Below are 17,682 nucleotides of genomic sequence, written 5' to 3' on the forward strand. Positions count from 1 at the left end.
CGCCGAGAGGCTGGGGGCACCGGCGGGTGGGAACACCCAGCCCCGTGACGCTGGGAGCTAGTGGAGAGGAGGCCAGGCGCCCCCGCAGTGCTCTGAGCGCAGTGGGGAGTGGGGGGAGGGGGGGCAGGAAGAGGGAACCCCTAAGCTGAGCTCTGAGGTCGTGGAGAGGAGGTGGACCGCGCTGAGGCTGAGTGTGGGAGGGCGGAAGGAGGGGACACCCGGGTGGGGCGCGGCCGGTGCCAACCTCCTCCTCCCCCCTCCCCGCACTCCTCCCCTCCGCCAGCCCCCTGCCTCCCCTACACACTGCCCGGCCGTCGGGGGGCGGCGGTGCGCGGAGGCCAGGCTGCGCCGCGCCGAGTGAGGAGAGGCGGGCCGAGGGCCCCCGGTCGCACCCGCTCCCTCCCGCGCGGTGGCGGCAGCGGCGGCGTCGGGAGCTGCCCCCGAGGCCGCCACCCGGCCCTCGCCCGCACGCCAGCGCCCAACGCGGGGCGCCGAGCTCCGCCCGCGCCGAGCCTCCGGCACGCAGCTCGGGGCGCGGGCGGCGGCGCGGCCAAGGCGGCGCAGGAGTGGGCAGCGGGCGGCGGCGGGCGAGCGGGCGGCGCAGCCCGGGCCGGGCTCGCTCGGCCGGCGCCCCGCGAGCCGCCCCGATGTGGCAGGAGGCGATGCGGCGCCGCCGCTACCTGCGGGACCGCGCCGAGGCGGTGGCGGCGGCGGCCGCGGGCGGCGGCGGCGACGGCGACGGGCTGCAGCGGTCCCGGGACTGGCTGTATGAGTCCTACTACTGCATGAGCCAGCAGCACCCGCTCATCGTCTTCCTGCTGCTCATCGTCATGGGCGCCTGTGTCGCCCTGCTCGCCGTCTTCTTCGCGCTCCAGCTGGTGAGTGGCTTCCCCCGGGACCTGCCCCGCGCATTCCTGGTCCCGAGAGGAGAGGGACCCAGCGCGCCCAGCCGCCCTTCCCTCTCAGCTCCCTGCCCCTCCTGCCTGCCCGCGGCCGGCCTGGCTCTGGCTAGGGCTGCGGGCACGAGAAAAAGTTTCCTTGGACGGTTCTGCCCGAAATAAAGTTGCCAGGGTGTTCCCCGGGTGGACCGCGGGCGCGTGCGTTTCCCCTCCCCGCGAACCCGCAGGCAAACTCCGCTGTACTCCGCGCCGGGGCTGCTGCCTGCCACCCCCGCTCCGATGCGTCCCTCTCCGAATCAGCCCGCTTCCGGGGCCACTGCCTGCCTCCTGAGCTGCTGTTTCAGTTTGAATTGGTGTCACTTAACTTTGTAAAAAGCCTGCCTTGAGAAAGTGGTTAATGAGGAAAGTGTTTTGTTTTTAAATATATTATCGTACATCTTTGCCTTTAAAACTGTATGTATTTAGTCCCCTAGACAGAAAGGGATGGGGTGTTGACCGGTTGTGACTCTGCATCCTCTGAGCCTGTAAGTATCAGGCGAGCTGCGTTCCCATTTCTAGAGCCTTAGGTAGTTAACTGTGTGCACTAGCGCTTGTTAACGTGGATTTCATTAGGAGGAGCACCGTGCGGCCCAACGGCTGATGTCAATTTCGCCAATTTGTCTTTTTCAAGCAGAAAGCTTTGGCTCATTCCCTTGAGCAGCGAGGGAAAATCTGTAGATGGCAGTAAACTTCCTGTCACTGATCCTTCTGTTTGTGTGGTTAAAACTTTTGCACCTCCTTCAATATGTTTGTGCTAGGCATCGATTACCCAGTGAGATATTTTGGGGACAGTGGTTGATCTGGGGATGTCTTCACTAAGTGTTTATATATATACATACAGTATATAGCTTAGACTATAAATATGCACCACATTTGTGTCCACTGAGCAAAGAAGTAGATGTTTGTGCATGTTTCACCCAGTGTGCAAAATAGCTGTCTTTGGTACTTGGCAGTTTGCTTCTGATATCCTGAGCCAGATGGTGCTCAAACGTTATGCATTGGAAAACTTGCCATCATAGGGTTCTTTCAAATTAGAGTTTTCTTTTCCCCCCACACACTGGTGAAGGGGTGCTGTCTTCTGCTGAAATCCAGGGAGGTCAAAATTAAAAACAGAGTGTAGGAGAGATCATGATGCCACATATCACAACTGGCTTGTACTTACCCGGTAAAGCAGAGAGCAGGGAGCGCCCTTTGATCCTGCGTCCTGGGTGTGGGTTCAAGCAGGTCTCACACCCTTATAACTAGCACAGCCTCCAGTGCTCCCTGGAGTGGCATCATTATCTTTCTTCACCACTTTTAGGGCCAAAAAGGACTCGGAGAGAGACACCCTCATTGGCAAGCAGCATTTCTAAAAGCATCTCCTTTTTGTTCCAGAACTTTCAGGGAAGAAAACACGTCAGATTTCCTCTGGAAATCTGTTTTGCCAGGACATAGCTGCTGGTGATTCTGTTGAAGCTGTAATGCAAACCTGTTCTGGCTTGTTCTCTTCTAAGCGGAAAAGGAGGAGCAGGTGATGGCCTATTTATAGCACCGTTAATATATTTAAAGACAACTGGGGAGTTCATACTTCTGTTTGTTTTTGCTATGACATAGATCTCTAATTTATTTGACCTCCTTCGTATAGATGTTCCTGAATGGGTCAGTCAGAGATTCGGTGGAGTCGAGCTGAAAGCACCCTTCTCTGACCTCTTGATCTTTGTATTTGTGGTTCTTTACAGAATTCCGTCATGTTCAGTTTCAAGTGGTGCAAATGCTTGAGTGGTCTCCTTTTGCAAAGTTTACACAGGCGATTTTACTTTTCCTTGATCAATCAATTATTTTCACACTTTCCTGCCATTCAGCTAAATCATTTTCAGCACTAAATGGGCACTTCCCATGGCATGGCTGTAGCCCAGGCGGAGGTCCAGATGGATCCCATTCTTTTGCTGTACCTGGTCCATGGTCTGCCTTCGAGGTGACAAACTGCACAGAAACATTCCAGATTTTGGGAGGCTGGTGGGAAGGCTAACTTCAGGTGGGAACTCGGGCTGCAGGGGAAAGTGGGAAATCCTGGAGGAATGCGCACGTCTTCTGAAACTGGACCTCAGGAGGGACTGGGGTAGTTCTGAGCTCCTAACAGTTTATTTCTCTTTTGCTTTTAGTGATGTCATAAACAGCAGTTTCTCTTTCCAAAAATATGTCCAGATATTCAAAGATGGTTGGGATAGGACCATTGGAAGATGGGACGGTGTTAACATAGAGCAGTGTTTGCATGGATAGGGTTGAGTTAACTTTTGCAGGCTGATCAGAGCCTGGCTTCTGAGAGATCTATTCAGGAGATCGAAACAGCTGCTTGGGGCTGGCCCAGGTGTCCACCTTCCAGCACTGTACTAGAATAGCTAGGCTGTGATGTAATTCAGGAGTTCAGCAGATCTATTTTTGCTGCCTGAAATCTTGGATAGATTCCTTCTTTCCCATGAATCTGCCTGATTTTGATTTCCATCAGTTCTTGTAGTAGAAAAAGTCTGGCAGTATTCTTGATGCACATCCATAGATCTGAGAACATTTGGATTGCAAAATGATCTTAGCATCATTCCAGAACACAGTGATTTTTCTTTTTTTGCTATATTTAATTGCCTTTGTACAAAGCGGTTGGAAATATCTACTAAAAAGGAAAAAGGAGGCATTGCCTTGATTTTGTATTTCTCTACCTGACATTATTCAAAACCTAGTTTCACTTAAATTCAATCTATGGTCAATCCATGATTCTGCATCATAAAGTTAATCCTCAAAGTATTTGTATTATACTGTAAAAATAAGTTCTGAATTGAAACTTCACCATCTTGCTTAATTATTTGCCACATAAAAAGCTATTAAGTAGGTTTAACTCCATATTTGTTAAGAATTATCTAGACATGAAACAAAGTTAATAGAACCCATGATAGCATGTCTAGAATTTTAATATTCTGTTTAATAATATGAGAATATTTTCCATTGCTTATCATGGAAATTTTTAATGGTAGTACTGGATATGATGAGCAAAATAAACTTTGCCCCTAGCCTTGGAAAACTGGGAATTATATGACCAAACCTTAAGTAGTCTTAAGTCTTATGATGTCACTTTGTTTTCTATGGCTGGTTCTTATTATGAAATGTAAGAAAATCCTTTCTCAGAAGTAAATCCTCCCTCTTTTATTATGTTCTGAATCAGGTAGCTTTTCTCAAAATTTGCCAGTCATTGTTAGGAAAGGTTTAATTTTTTATTTGTTTGTTTGTCACAATACCAGCTGGCTCTAGCCAGGTTTGTTTTGGCTAAAATTTGTAACTAGAAATAGTCAATATTTCAACTAGAATGGAAACATTTTATTCCCATAAGTTTTAAGAGGCCAGATACCGCAATATAATAGATTTCTGGGTGTTTTTTGGTATGATGCTGAAAGCCATATGGGTATACTAGTATACTTTTATGAAATATGTATGTACTTTGAATAAATAATGATTTTCACTGAGAAATGATCTGCTTTCTTCACTTTTACTGTGATTTAGTGTAAAATCTTTACAATGATAACCATAAGTACTTTTTATTACAAATAAAATTTCCAGTATCTGGTGTTTTTCTAGAGGCTGATAAATCAGTGTTTCTTTTGTCTATACATAGAGAAAGAATCATAATTCTTCCCAAACCTACCAACCCAATCACTGTAGGATGAACTTGGCTTTATTATTGCAGACAACATTTCAGTAGCCTCAGTTGAAGGATGCCAATGGGAAGAAGTCAATCCTTTAGCCCTTTTTTGGGAGGGGGAACACTGGAGAAGGCAGGTAAATATGCCTGTCATCTTCTAAGGAGCAGGAAAGTCTATGCATACTTTCTCTAGTCCCATAATTCTGGGGATGAAGGCAATAGTGCCTGTTCTTAGGGATTGGAGTAGAGGTAGCTAAAGATAACTCTTTTTGAGCATTTATATACATTCAGGAAAATCTTAGTTGACAGGTATTTGTAATTTACAACCAGTAATTCATTAGTTTTTATTTTTACTTTAACTTGTGGTATAAACAAAAGAAAAGGAAAACTGTAATTTTCTGCAGAAAGGTGATTGCAATTTAGAGGGCTAGCAAGAAACAACTTTGGAAGCATCCTGTGGATATTAAAGTGCATAATTAAAGTACCTTGCTTTCTTCACTTAACAAAGGCAGAAACTGTAATGGTTAAGAGCATCTATCTGCATGGCATTTTGGCTTTGTCCCTTTCTGTGATCTTGGAGAAATTGTTTAAGCTCTGTATGTCCCAGTTGTCTTGTTTGTAAATGCAATGATACCTGTCTTCTAATGTGATGGTCCAAATTAGTACATGTGAAGCACTTAGAATAATGTCTGACACAGACTATGCCCCCGGGAACTATTGTTCTTAGTGGGTCGTCTGTACCTGCATTTTCCCTATTGCTATGGAAGAACACATAGCCACATAGTGTTAGGGCTAGAATGGCTCTCATTCTACAGATGAGGAAACTGAGACCAAAAGAGGTGAGCTCATTTCTTCATGGTCATGCCATGGCGGTGGCAGTGATGGCACCAGTGATGATGGCACCGGGTGTAGCATGTTTGACTTTTCCTGGGTGAACTTTTCTAGAGCTCACTGCAGGTCTAGAATGCCCATCTCTGGCCCTGGCACAAAATCAGTTTTCTTGTTGAAATTTCATAATGATGTGGACATCCTCAACCTTCATTCTGTGTAAGGGAGTCATTGTCCATTTTATTCTCTTGAATGTTAAAAAATCTGGGTAGAGATGCTTCCTTACAATGAACTCACTGAGGTGGGGCATCATTTGTTTTCATTTTGCTGAATATTCCCAGTGTCCTCCCCATTAAGCAGAGTATCCGTTTGTGGCTTTGCCTCTATTGTCTGAGCAGTCCCTGGCATAAAGACTGCGGCATGTAAAATCCATTTCAATTGAACTGTTTGTGCAACTCACTGATATTTTTAAATCAAACATTCTATTTAAGAGATAACAGCACAGTTATAGCTGATCTATTGCTCCATTAAAGGTGTTTATGGTTGTACTAATTGGTATGTTTCATCAGTAACTGTTGGCCAAAGCCAGGTATTTGTATCCAACCTACTGGTACACTCATCTTTTCTAGAACTTGATATTGGCATGGGCACAAGATCAAGTTCTAGAGCTGACACAGTGCAGCCTTGGCTGAGCACCCTGTCTGCATTGGTTTCTGCCTCTGACATCGGCAAAGCTTATGAACTATATGGAATCAACCACTACATTACTGTCATCTGACGTGCAGGGTAGTTTTGTAAATCCGTCTCGTCTCCTCAACTAATTGTTAGTTCTTAAGGGAAGAAGTGTAGCACTCCCCATATTTAACACAGCACTAACCATTTCACAGGTGCTTAATTAACACTCGTAATTTATGGTGTAGGTATGTTTTCCCCAGCAGCTGTCTTTTCCAGCGTGTGGCCTACTGATTAAGAGCACAAAACTTTGCTGATAGATCTGGATCCAAGTCTCAATTTTGCCACTTAATGTGTGTTCCTGACATATTAATGTGTCTGCCCTAGCCTCAGCTGCTTCACCTGTGAAATAAAATGAATAAGATCCCTAGGATCAGGGAGCTCTGTTGGGGATTGAGGTAGATCATGGAAGCACTTAGCACAGTGATGGACACCTACTGTACCCCCAAAATGTAGGTTATTTTTCTTATATTTGTACCTTGGGGGTTTTCCTGTCAAGGTCTCCTGTAGCTGTATTTCTCATTGAAAACTAATTGAGTTCTAGGATTTTTAAACCTGGGTATGAAAGCACAGGGGATGTGTTTCTATTTATATGATATATGTTGTGCATATAACCGAGTTTTTTAAAAAAAGAGACAGCAGCATAGATTGTTTAATTAAAAGTCACATTTTGACATAATTTAACATTCTGCAGGAGTAAAATTCTTGCCAAGTTGACATTCATATGGATGTTCATATTTTTCAATTTTGTTAGTTTTGATGTTATATAAGATATTTACCGTGTGATTCCTCAGTGTCAAACTAGAGAAGTGACACATACCTAGCAGTTCTGGTTTGTACCAGCAGGTGCATTTGTGGGGAGAGAAAGGGTTGTTGAATTAGCTCATGTGTTTGGTCCATTTGCCCAAATTAAAACTTCACTGATGTTGCTTCAATGCCCTCTTTGTATAAGGACATAATAAAAATCACAAGGAGGGGATCTGAGGAGAGATTCGAATGAAGCCTTCATTAGTCCAACTGTTGCTGGCAATGTTACAAATAATTAATTTTGTTCCTTTGTTTTACTTGGGTTTACACTTTCATTCCCAGGAGTCAGATTTGGGTGACAGAGTGATGGACACAGTAATAGGAGTCTCAGCCTGAAAAACCACTGGGAGCAGCTTTGCCAACCAGTTTTCTGACTTTGCCCAGGGTCCTAGAATGAATGATGATGCCAATACAAGAGAGAAAGAGAATGCAGACCTGGGCCATGACTATGAGGGATGCATATGGCCAGTTTTATCTTAGAGTCAAACCAAGTCACTTAAAAAGACTTGGTTATTGAAATGGGAATCTTCAATGATTAGCACAATTCAATAGGTTATATGAACAATTTATTGCATTTGAAACATCAAATATAAAGTATAATAACTTGTTTTTAGGTCATTGAAGTTCCTGAGATTTCTCAAATGGTTATTGTGGTCTGAAAGAGCCTATAAATAAGTCAAGTCTCTAGGGTCACTGTCCTACAGAAGATAGTGCATCAACACTATTGTGAGCGGACCCCTGACTGCATGATATTCAAATTAGAACCTCTACCTATTTCTACCAACATCCTTTATTGTCTACCAGACACAATGAAGTTGAGATATTAGAGCTAGGGCCAGCCAGAGATCAGAGATGCTGGCTTCCATTCCTATGTGCTTATCCCCAAAGACCAATGAAGTATTAGTATGTGTGTGATTTATTTATTTATTTATTTATTTATTTATTTATTTATTTATTTAGAGAGATTTGTTATTCCATTTATTTATGCATTCATTAATTAATTCTTGCATGTACCCTGACTGGGAATTGAACTGACAACCTTGGCATATTAGGTCTATGCTCCAACCAACTGAGCTGCCTAGCCAGGATTGTATGTGTGTTTTAAATGTCCTGTATTATTTTGTACAGTTATATAAAAATAGAGGGCAAAATAATTAAGATTTAAAGCTACTAGTGACCCATAAACATTATAAGGGACACAACATTTTAGGCTAGTTTATTACTAGGACCAATAAAAAGCTATTGATGTTTAATATTAAGAGACCAAAGAGATCAGGTGAATGCAAATGAAAGAGATAATGAAGAAATGTTAATAGAGTTCAAACATATGGCAGATCTAATGTCTAATTCTTTCCTATCATTGACTTGCAGTTAGTTCAAACATACGTAACATCTAATCTTTGGAATTGGACTTTTAGGTAAACAGAATGGAAGTTATCATTTGATTAATGTGGTTAATTTTTTATTCTTGAGCAAATCCTCATTCATCTCTATCTGGCTCATATATGTATTCATGCTGAAATAAACACTCATGAGACCAGTACAGCCTAGAGTACTTCCAGAAATGTATTTCTGTCTACACGCTGCACCTATCCCATTCCCCTGCCCACCCTCAGAAGTCAGCTTCATATCACACTTGCTGTTTATTATTCTCTTTTTTTGTTCATTTTATCACACACATATATCATATAAATACATATCACATATGTCCGATATATATGTGGTGTGAGATTGTGATCAAGATCAATTTCCATATTTTTTCTTTGTGGAGAATGAATTTTTACTGATCCATTTTAGTTATTCCTTTTTCCACACCAAATTCCCACATATCAATGGTTTTTATGGACTATCTATTCTGTTTCATTGCTCAAGTTTTGTCTTGTTTTTTTTTCCCCTTGGTAAAACTGCACACTTGCGCACACAAACACACAGATTATAATTACTAAAGCTTTATGATAAATATTCATATTAATCAGGGCAAATAACATGCAACTCCTTTAAATGTTTTTTGATTATTCTTTTATTCTTCCATATAAACTTTGCAATCACCTATGTCAATCTCCATATAAGACAACTCTATTGGGATCTTAATAGTATCTATATTGAATATATTGATTCATTGCTGAGAATTTATATTGTTTTTCTATCCATGAGCGTGGGCTGTGGGAGGATAGTGACATGCATTGGTTGCTGTTCTAGAGCCTCTACTGCATCCTGGAGGTCATTCTCCCAGTTCCACCGGGTGTTGTCCACAGGCAGGCCTTGTAACTGAGTCTTCAGGAGGTCATTCCCGCCTTCAATCAAGAAAGCTGCTTTAGGGTGATGCAGAAAAGGGTAAGATCAGTGAATTCCCATGGTGGTTTGGACAGAAGCATTGTGGGCAGGAAAGTTCAATTCAAGTGAGAACAAAGTGCTGTACCTTCCATCATGGAAGAAGTCAATTATAATCAGCTTGCTAGGGATGGTTGCTGGTTCTCCAGAAGATGACACATGTAAGGGGCTCTGAGTTATGGTGCTTTAATTGCCTCCTTGTAGGTGGCCCTAGTGTGTTATGCAGAACCAGCTGTAATCCAGAGCTGGATTTTTATTTCCTCAGGCCTAGGCAATTTTCTACAAGGACTAGGTGCAAGTTTAGAAAGAGGAGACGGTGTAGCAGGAGTACTGACTACGTATCATGTGCTCATTCGATTTACTTGTGCCTTCAGACCTATCTGAGCCCTAATACTTTCATTCCACCTCCACTTGTGTATGAGATGCCTCTGTGCATACCCAGCTTTATTGCCTAGAGGGCTACACAACATTCTGTTAACGACTGACATCTCAGATTGCCTAGGGACTTGGTATCCATGGTCAATATTCAGTCCCTTCTGGGGTTTAGTAACAAGCCAGCTACTGTTTCTCAAATGGAGAATAATTATTTGCAGAATCACTAACAAGTCTTCACAAAGTGCTGGTTTGAGTGAAAAAGTGAGAGCAATCTGTGAAGACAATCATGGCCAGGCACTCAAATGGGGCTCAATAGAAAGGGCTTTGAGAATCTGTGCTTCTGTGTAGCTATTACTTCTGAGCTTCTGCCATCAAGTGTCTGCTGGGCCTCTGTTCACCAGTGGCAACATTTGGGTAGAAGACCAGGATATGGGGCAGGGGCGAGTGAGGGCCAGCTGGAGCCTGCCTGGAGCTCTGTGATGCCCATATCGGACTGTGAAGACCTTAGGTGAGAACCACACAAATTCTTCATCTGTTCAACTCTAAGAGCCATACAGAGAAAGGGCTTCTGAGAAATTTAACTCCAACCAAAACCAAATTGAGCATAGATAATTCAACTCAACTTTAAAAATGACCAATTTCCCCCCAAGATCCATTTTTTCTTCAAGTACATGACAAGTGTAGATAGGTATTGTTTTAAATATTTTTTTAAATTTATGTAATGATTTACTTTTCAATCCAAAAGTTAGAGTTGCTCTTTTTATCCAACAAATAAGTGGCGATTTTAATTTATGCATTTGTTATATAAACTTCTAATTTAAAATCACCATGATCCAAGAACATGGGTCTCTATGATATCTCTTCTTGGAAAATTCTTGGTACATATTAAAAATATTCCATGTGCACTTGAGATGAATATTGTTTTTCCTTAGATTAGCTTGGAATTTTGTATTTGTCAATTGGGACAAGCTTGCTAAATTGTGACATTTAAATCTTTTGCATTATTTGCTTTGTTTTGTTTGCTCAACCTATCAATAGTTGGATGGAGATGTTGAACTCTTCTATTCTTGGTACATTAGTTTACTCTCCCTCTTGTTATATACATTTTAGATTTATACATTTTGAGGCTGTTTTATTGGGTTTTTAGATGTTTAAAATTGTTATAATTGCCCAGGAATTGAGCATTTTATTATTTTACTTTATCCTTAATTTTATTTTTCTTTAATGCATATTTTGTAAGATATTAAACTAGCATATTTTCATCTTTTTATTTTCAATCTTTCTGTCTTTTTAAAAAATATTTTTATTGATTTCAGAGAGGAAGGGAAAGGGATAGAGAGATAGAAACACAAGGATGAGATACAGTCATTGATCAGCTAGCTACCTTCTGCACACCCTGCACTGGGAATGGAGCCTGCAACCTAGGCATGCATGTCTGGGAATCAAACCATGACCTCCAGGTTCATAGGTTGACGCTCAACCACTGAGCCATGCCAGCAGGGCAAGTGTCTTTTTGCTTAATTCTGTCTGTTCTAAATAGCACATAGTTGGGCTTTGCTTTATAATCCAGTTTTGGAAGGTAGGGGAAGATGGGGGAGGGTGGGGGTAAGGGGGAGAGATCAACCAAAGGACTTGTATGCATGCATATAAGCCTAACCAATGGACACAGACACCAGGTAGGTGAGGGCATTGAGTTGGGGGGGGGGGGTGGAGGGACAATGGGGAGATAAGGATACATATGTAATACCTTAATCAATAAAGAAAAATTATATATATATATATATATTTTTAAAGGAATCTGCCTTTTAATTGGCAAGTTCAAACTACTTATTTCATTGTGATAATTGATAAATTTGCATTTGTTTGTACCATTTTACTTCTTTGATATCTATTTGTCCCAATTCTTTCTTCTCCTTACTCTTTTATTGCTGTTTTGTTTGGCTTGATTTTGTTTACTTCTTTCTCTCTCTCATTTTTTTTTCTCTGATCATTTGGGATTTATATATTTCATTGTATTCTTTTGGTGGTCACCCTTGAAATTTTATCATAACAAAAATTAAAAGTTGGTCACTCTTGACACCTAGTTAATTAAATAACTTTGAAACACTTTATCTGTATTTTTATTTTCCTGATTTATTATTGTTATTGTTAAATATTTTAATTTTTTTTTTATGCTTAGAAATTAGACACTTATTATTATTCTTTCAGATAGACAGTGTGTGTTTGGCTGTGCCAAGGTGTTTACCACTATATTTGTTCACTTTCATCTTTCATACCACATGGTCTTTTTAGAATTACTTAAATTTCTTAAAAGTTCTTTTAGAGAAGATTTCTTTTTTAGAAATTTTATTTTTCAATTACAGTTGACATCCAATATTATTTTATATTCATTTCAGGTGTACAGCATAGTGGCCAAACAATTATATAATTTTAAAAATGATCCCCCCAGTATTTGCAGTACCCACCTGGCACCATACATAGTTATTACAATATAACTAACTATATTCCCCATGCTGTACTTTACCTCACCGTGACTATTTTGTAACTACCAATTTGTATTTCTTAATCTACTCACATTTTTCACTCAGTCCTCCAAACCCCCTCCCCTCTGGGAACTATCAGTCTTGTTTTCTGTATCTATGGGTTTGTTTTAATTTTGTTTGTTCATTAATTTTGTTCTTTAGATTACACATATAAGTGAAACCATATGGTATTTGTCTTTCTGTCTGACTTATTTCACTTAGCATAATACCCTGTCAGTCCATCCATGCTGCTGCAAATGATAAGATTTTATTCTTTTTCTTTGGCTAAGTAATATTTTGTTGTATATATGTATCACAGCTTTTTTATTCACTTGTTTATTGATGGGCACTTGGATTGTTTCCATAGCTTGATTATCTATACTAATAAAAGGGTAATATGCTAATTAGGGTGGACATCTTCCAGACGTCCTTCTAGACAAAGCCGCAGCGGCTGTCTGAGGCTCAGGCACGTTGCATATGGCAGATAGCGGATGGCAGCTGCTGCTGCGAGGGCCGGCCCGAGGCTCAGACAAGCCGCGGTGGCTGCGAGGGCCAAGGATCAGGCAGCTGCAGTGGCTGGCAGTGGCAGCAGCAGAAGTGTGATAGGGGTGTAGCCTTCCCTTGATCAGCTGGTCGTCTTCCACAGAGGGAGGCCAGACTACAGCTTAGGGAGCTCCTGTGGGGAGCAAGCCTAAGCCATCAGTAGGACATCCCATGAGGGCTCTTGGACTGTGAGAGGTGTCAGGCTGGACTGAGGGATACCCCACTCCCAGTGCACGAATTTCCATGCACCGGACCTCTAATTATAAATAATGCTGCAAAGAACATAATAGGAGTGCATATATCATTTTGAAATAGTATTTTGGGTTTCTTCAGATATATGCACAGAAGTGGAATTGCTGGAGTATAGGTACTTCTGTTTTTAATTTTTTGAGGATTCTTTATACTGTTTTTGAGAGTGGCAGCACCAATCTGCATTCCTACCAATAGTGTAGGAGGGTTCCCTTTTTTTTCAGATCCTCATCAACACTTCTTGTGGATTTATTGGTGATAGCCATTTTAACAAGCATGAGGTGATATCTCATTGTGGTTTTAATTTGCCTTTCTCTGATATTGAGCATCTTTTTATATGTCCGTTGGCCACCTGTATGTCCTCTTTGGAGAAGTGTCTATTCAGGTCCTCTCCCATTTTTGAATTGGATTGTTTGGTTTTTGGTGTTCAGTTTTATGCGTTCTTTATACATTTTGCATATTAACCCTTATCAGATGTCTCATTGGCAAATATGTTCTCCCATTCAGTAGGTAGTCTTTTCATTTTGTTGATGGTTTTCTTCGTTGTGCAAAAACTTTTAGTTTGATGTCATTCCATTCTTTATTTTTTCTTTTGTTTCCCTTGCCTGAGGAAATATATCAGAAAAAAGTATTTCTAAGAGAAGTGTTAGAGTTTACTGCCTATATTTTCTTCTAGGAGGTTTACGGTTTTGAGTCTTACATTTAAATCTTTAATTCATTTTGAGTTTATTCTTGTATATGGTGTAAGCAGGTTTATTTTCACTCTTTTGCATGTATCTATCCAATATTCTCAATGCAGTTTATGAAATAGACTATCTTTCCTCCATTGTATATTCTTGCCTCCTTTGTCATATAATAATTGTCCACATAAGTGTAGGTTTGTTTCTGGGCTCTCTTTATGTTAATATGTTTTTATTGATTTTAGAGAGAGAGGAAGGGAAAGGAATACAGAGATAGAAACACTGATGAGAGAGAAACATCAATCACCTGTCTCTGGCATGCCTCCTACTGGCGATTGAGTCTGAAGCCCGGACCAGGAATTAAACTGGTGATCTCCTTATTCATGGGCGGACACTCAACCATTGAGCAACACTAGTGGGCTGGGCTCTCTATTTTGTTCCATTGATCTATGTGTCTGTTTTAATTACTATAGCCTTATAGTATAGTTTAATATCAGGTAATGTGAGGCCTCCAACTTTGTCCTTCCTCAAGATTGTTGTGGCTATTCTTGGTCTTTGTGTTTCTAAAATCTTTTGGGGTTATTTGTTCTAGTTCTATGAAAAATGCTATTGGTATTTTGATAGGGATTGAGTTGAATCTAGCGATGCAATGTTCATACTGCTGTTCACGTGAAAACGTAGGCTAGAGGCCCAGAGCTCCCCCTGAGACACAGCAGTAAGTAATGGGTTGCTACCTGCAGTCTTGGGACTTCAAAGCACTTCACTAAATATCTTTTTATAGAAAAGCAGTGTTTTACATTACAGTGCTCTTTACTATCTAAATGAAAAATAGTTCTGTTTAACAAAAAGCAAAAAATGCACATGGAAAAGAATGAAAATACAGATAATCCCTTGATCCATGAAAAAGCCTCTAAGAAACAAAGAGGCTGTCACATAATAAATAAAAGCAATGGGTATTTAATAGGCCTAGCAATTAGAAGCCATCCAAAAGTAACAGAAAATGCATTGAAAAAGAAAGGATAAAATGATCAAAGAGAGTAATAGGAACCTATTATCATTATAGGAGTTTATACTTGACATCTCCCTTTTAAAGGCATTTTAATACATTTCATTCAGTTTGTGTTATATGGTAATTTTTTTATCTTTTTAAAGGCATATTTTAAAGGCATTTTAGTACTAATAAAAGCAATTTAGCACATTTCATTTAGTTTTTGAATGAAGGAAGAAGGGATTAGGGTACATAAACATATTTATTTAGATTGACAATGTTTTGAATGTTTTAGTTTGTTTTATTTTAAGTAACTCTGTTTGCTCTGTATTCTGAATTTTGAAAACTCAACTACTCCAGAAGAAAACAGCCACGGGGTGTGCCTTGTGGCTTCATCCACCTTTCAGTCCACAGGGAATGGAATAGGAGAGGGAGGAGGGCCGTGTCATTCAAGGTCTGAGGGCATTCCTTTATTCAATTTATTTAGCCTTAAGAAAAATGCATGATGCCAACAGTGAAACTAGGAAAGAATGTAGTTTATAAGCTTATACATTTTTTAATGAATACTCTCCTTGACACTCTTATAAAAGATTCTATTTTGTGGAGAAGTCTATATTAAAACTTGCTCAGAGTTAGAGTTCAAAGGCAAATGAAGAATAAATTGATGGCTGTTCCATTTCTAGAAGAGCCCCTGTCTCTCTGTGGGCTCAGGGTTTACGGTGGTTAGGGCCACAGCCTCATGAGCAGCTGCTGACCATCTGAAGCCGTTGGCCATCTCACAATCCTATCACCTACCTAGGTGGGGGACACTGAAGCTGAAGGAAGGCCGTCCTCTGGGGTGTGGGATTCACCTGGTGATGCCAGGCATCTGGTGAGCCCCTAGGATGGCATTGTGACTCAGAGGCTTTCCTATGCTCCTGCCTCCCTAAAAATATATTCACAATTATAGTTTACAAATGTGTTAGCATGAAGATGTATGTAACCGTTGACCCTAAAAGCTTGGATGTTTTAATTTTTCAAGAAATCTGGGTACTTTGATGGGTCTTTGAAAAGATTTTGGGACCTACACACCGGGTACATTGTGTCTAACAGAGGTCTTCTCAGTGATGAAGACCCTGACATTAAAAAAAAAGTGAGGCAAAGACTGCCATGGTTCAAGCCAGCACAATATCAAGCCTTACCCTATATTGCCCTATACCAGGGGTGGGGAACCTTTTTGTGAGTGCGTGCCAAAAACAGCAAAATCTCTGACTCAAAATTCTTCTGCGTGCCAACCCTAATTTTTTGAGAACATGTTACGCCTACTTGATATCTCTTAAGGTGTATGTATGTGAAGAACCTTGAAGAAATAATAAAATTCATTCAAGTGACAAAAACACAGTATATGATGATGAAAAATACTTTTTAATGTATACATGTACACTGATAGCCCGACAGAAAACTTTATGACTCTGTTTGATATTATCAGTGGGACTTTTGCTGCTGCATCACTAATGACAGAGAATTTACATCAGGTTTATATTTTGTGACCTTCAGAGATATGCTACTACTTTCATCTGTCAGGCTACTCCTATTATGAGACTTAACAGAATTCATCACTGAGAACAAAGATTCACAAGCATATGTGGATGAAACCAAAACACTGGTCGGATCTCGGAAGGCAGGGAGAGTTAAGGCAGAGGCATAGAAATCGCTCTTCCCCTCTCTCGTCAATCCATGTCTGTGGTCTTTAAGATAACTTGTTATGTAAAATTATTTATCTAAAATGCACCTACACTGAATTTATCTGAAAAATATAAAAGTCGATATTAAGAAAAAAAAATTGTAAATGGAAGATTATAAGAAAGGGTTTCGTGTGCCAGCAAAAGTTACTGGCGTGCCATGTTTGGCACGCATGCCAGGGGTTGCCCACCCCTGCCCTATACTGTACCCAATGTAGTAGGCCATTGGGTCTTTGTTGTGTTCACAGATCTTTTAAGAGAAGTGCAGGGAAAGTGCCTATAGGTATGTCCTCCACTTCCTGGGAGGACTCTATCACAATCTTTCAGTTCCTTTGCCTACTAATTTTCACTTTACAGTTATGCATATTTTTGTACCATTTTCAGTCTTTCTGGAGAAATAAGAGGCAATAAAATCCACGATGATTTCTCCCCTACTGGGTTAATGAAGTAAGTGAAAAGTCGTACTGGGAAAACAGCTGTCCTGGCTATTCCCCAGTTAGCTTTCTGCCCATAGCTCAGTTAAGCTCATTTTGGGAGGTTTAAAATAAAACAGGTTTTCAGAGCTCCATGTGTGTAGCGATCATAATCTCAAATTTGATATCCCCAGAGGGCATGCTGTCATGTCCATGCTTACATTGGTTCACCGTGTCTGAGTGCAGGGGAGCTCTGGCAGCCTGGTGTATATCTGATACCCTTTTGCAATGGTTGTAACATGTGTCTGAGGGGAGGAGTACAACTTAGACACTTAATCATGGACAAAAATAGCAATGGGGGAGAGAATAAGAACATCACATTTAATCCTCTTGTCTCCTGCCAGTTCTGGAAACATACATTCTTTTGGCCATGCTAGGGCTGGTGACTCCATTTGGTGTGGCTCATCATCTCTGCAGAGCTAGAGGGCAGAGTACTGCGGTGGTGGCTGGCACAGACCCCCCGCCAGATCCCTGTCCTGAGCTCTGATTCTCTCTCCCCCATCTGTTTGCTTAACCCATGGCAACTCATTTTCATTCTTGGTGCCTCGGTTTTCCTCCTGTAGAGTATTGCTAACACCAGTGCCCCATCATAGGGTTGTTGTAGTTATTAAAGAGGTTACTATATGTAAGAGTGCTTAGCACAAAAATCTATCTATTAGTATTTCCTATGGTTGTTATACTTGCCAAGTTCCCGGGTATCACTTGACGCATATATAATTGTGAGAAAGAAAGGGAAATAAAGTCATCAAGGGTGCCTTTCTTCCTCCTCCATGTCTATCTGGACTCTGGACTTGTGTGGTTAATTGGCTGATCTGCTCCGTGGTTAATGGC

General features: G+C 41.1%; 1 protein-coding gene across 14 annotated transcripts in view; it reads left to right on the plus strand.

Annotated features, from left to right (window-relative positions):
* Nucleotides 1-294: 294 nt before the first annotated feature.
* ADCY2 (adenylate cyclase 2) overlaps nt 295-17,682 on the plus strand; it is a 289,765-nt gene continuing 272,377 nt past the window's right edge. For 5 of the 14 annotated variants that reach the window (XM_059694683.1, XM_059694688.1, XM_059694690.1 and 2 more), the window contains exon 1: nt 296-878. In XM_059694683.1, the coding sequence (XP_059550666.1) occupies nt 648-878 (231 nt within the window). In that variant the 5' untranslated portion in view covers nt 296-647. Of the gene's footprint in view, nt 879-4,575; nt 4,740-17,682 lie in introns of all 14 variants that reach the window. The other 9 variants (XM_059694687.1, XM_059694692.1, XM_059694689.1 and 6 more) reach the window with 6 other exon arrangements.

This window comes from Myotis daubentonii, chromosome 4 (genome assembly GCF_963259705.1).
Source record: "Myotis daubentonii chromosome 4, mMyoDau2.1, whole genome shotgun sequence".
NCBI lineage: Eukaryota > Metazoa > Chordata > Mammalia > Chiroptera > Vespertilionidae > Myotis > Myotis daubentonii.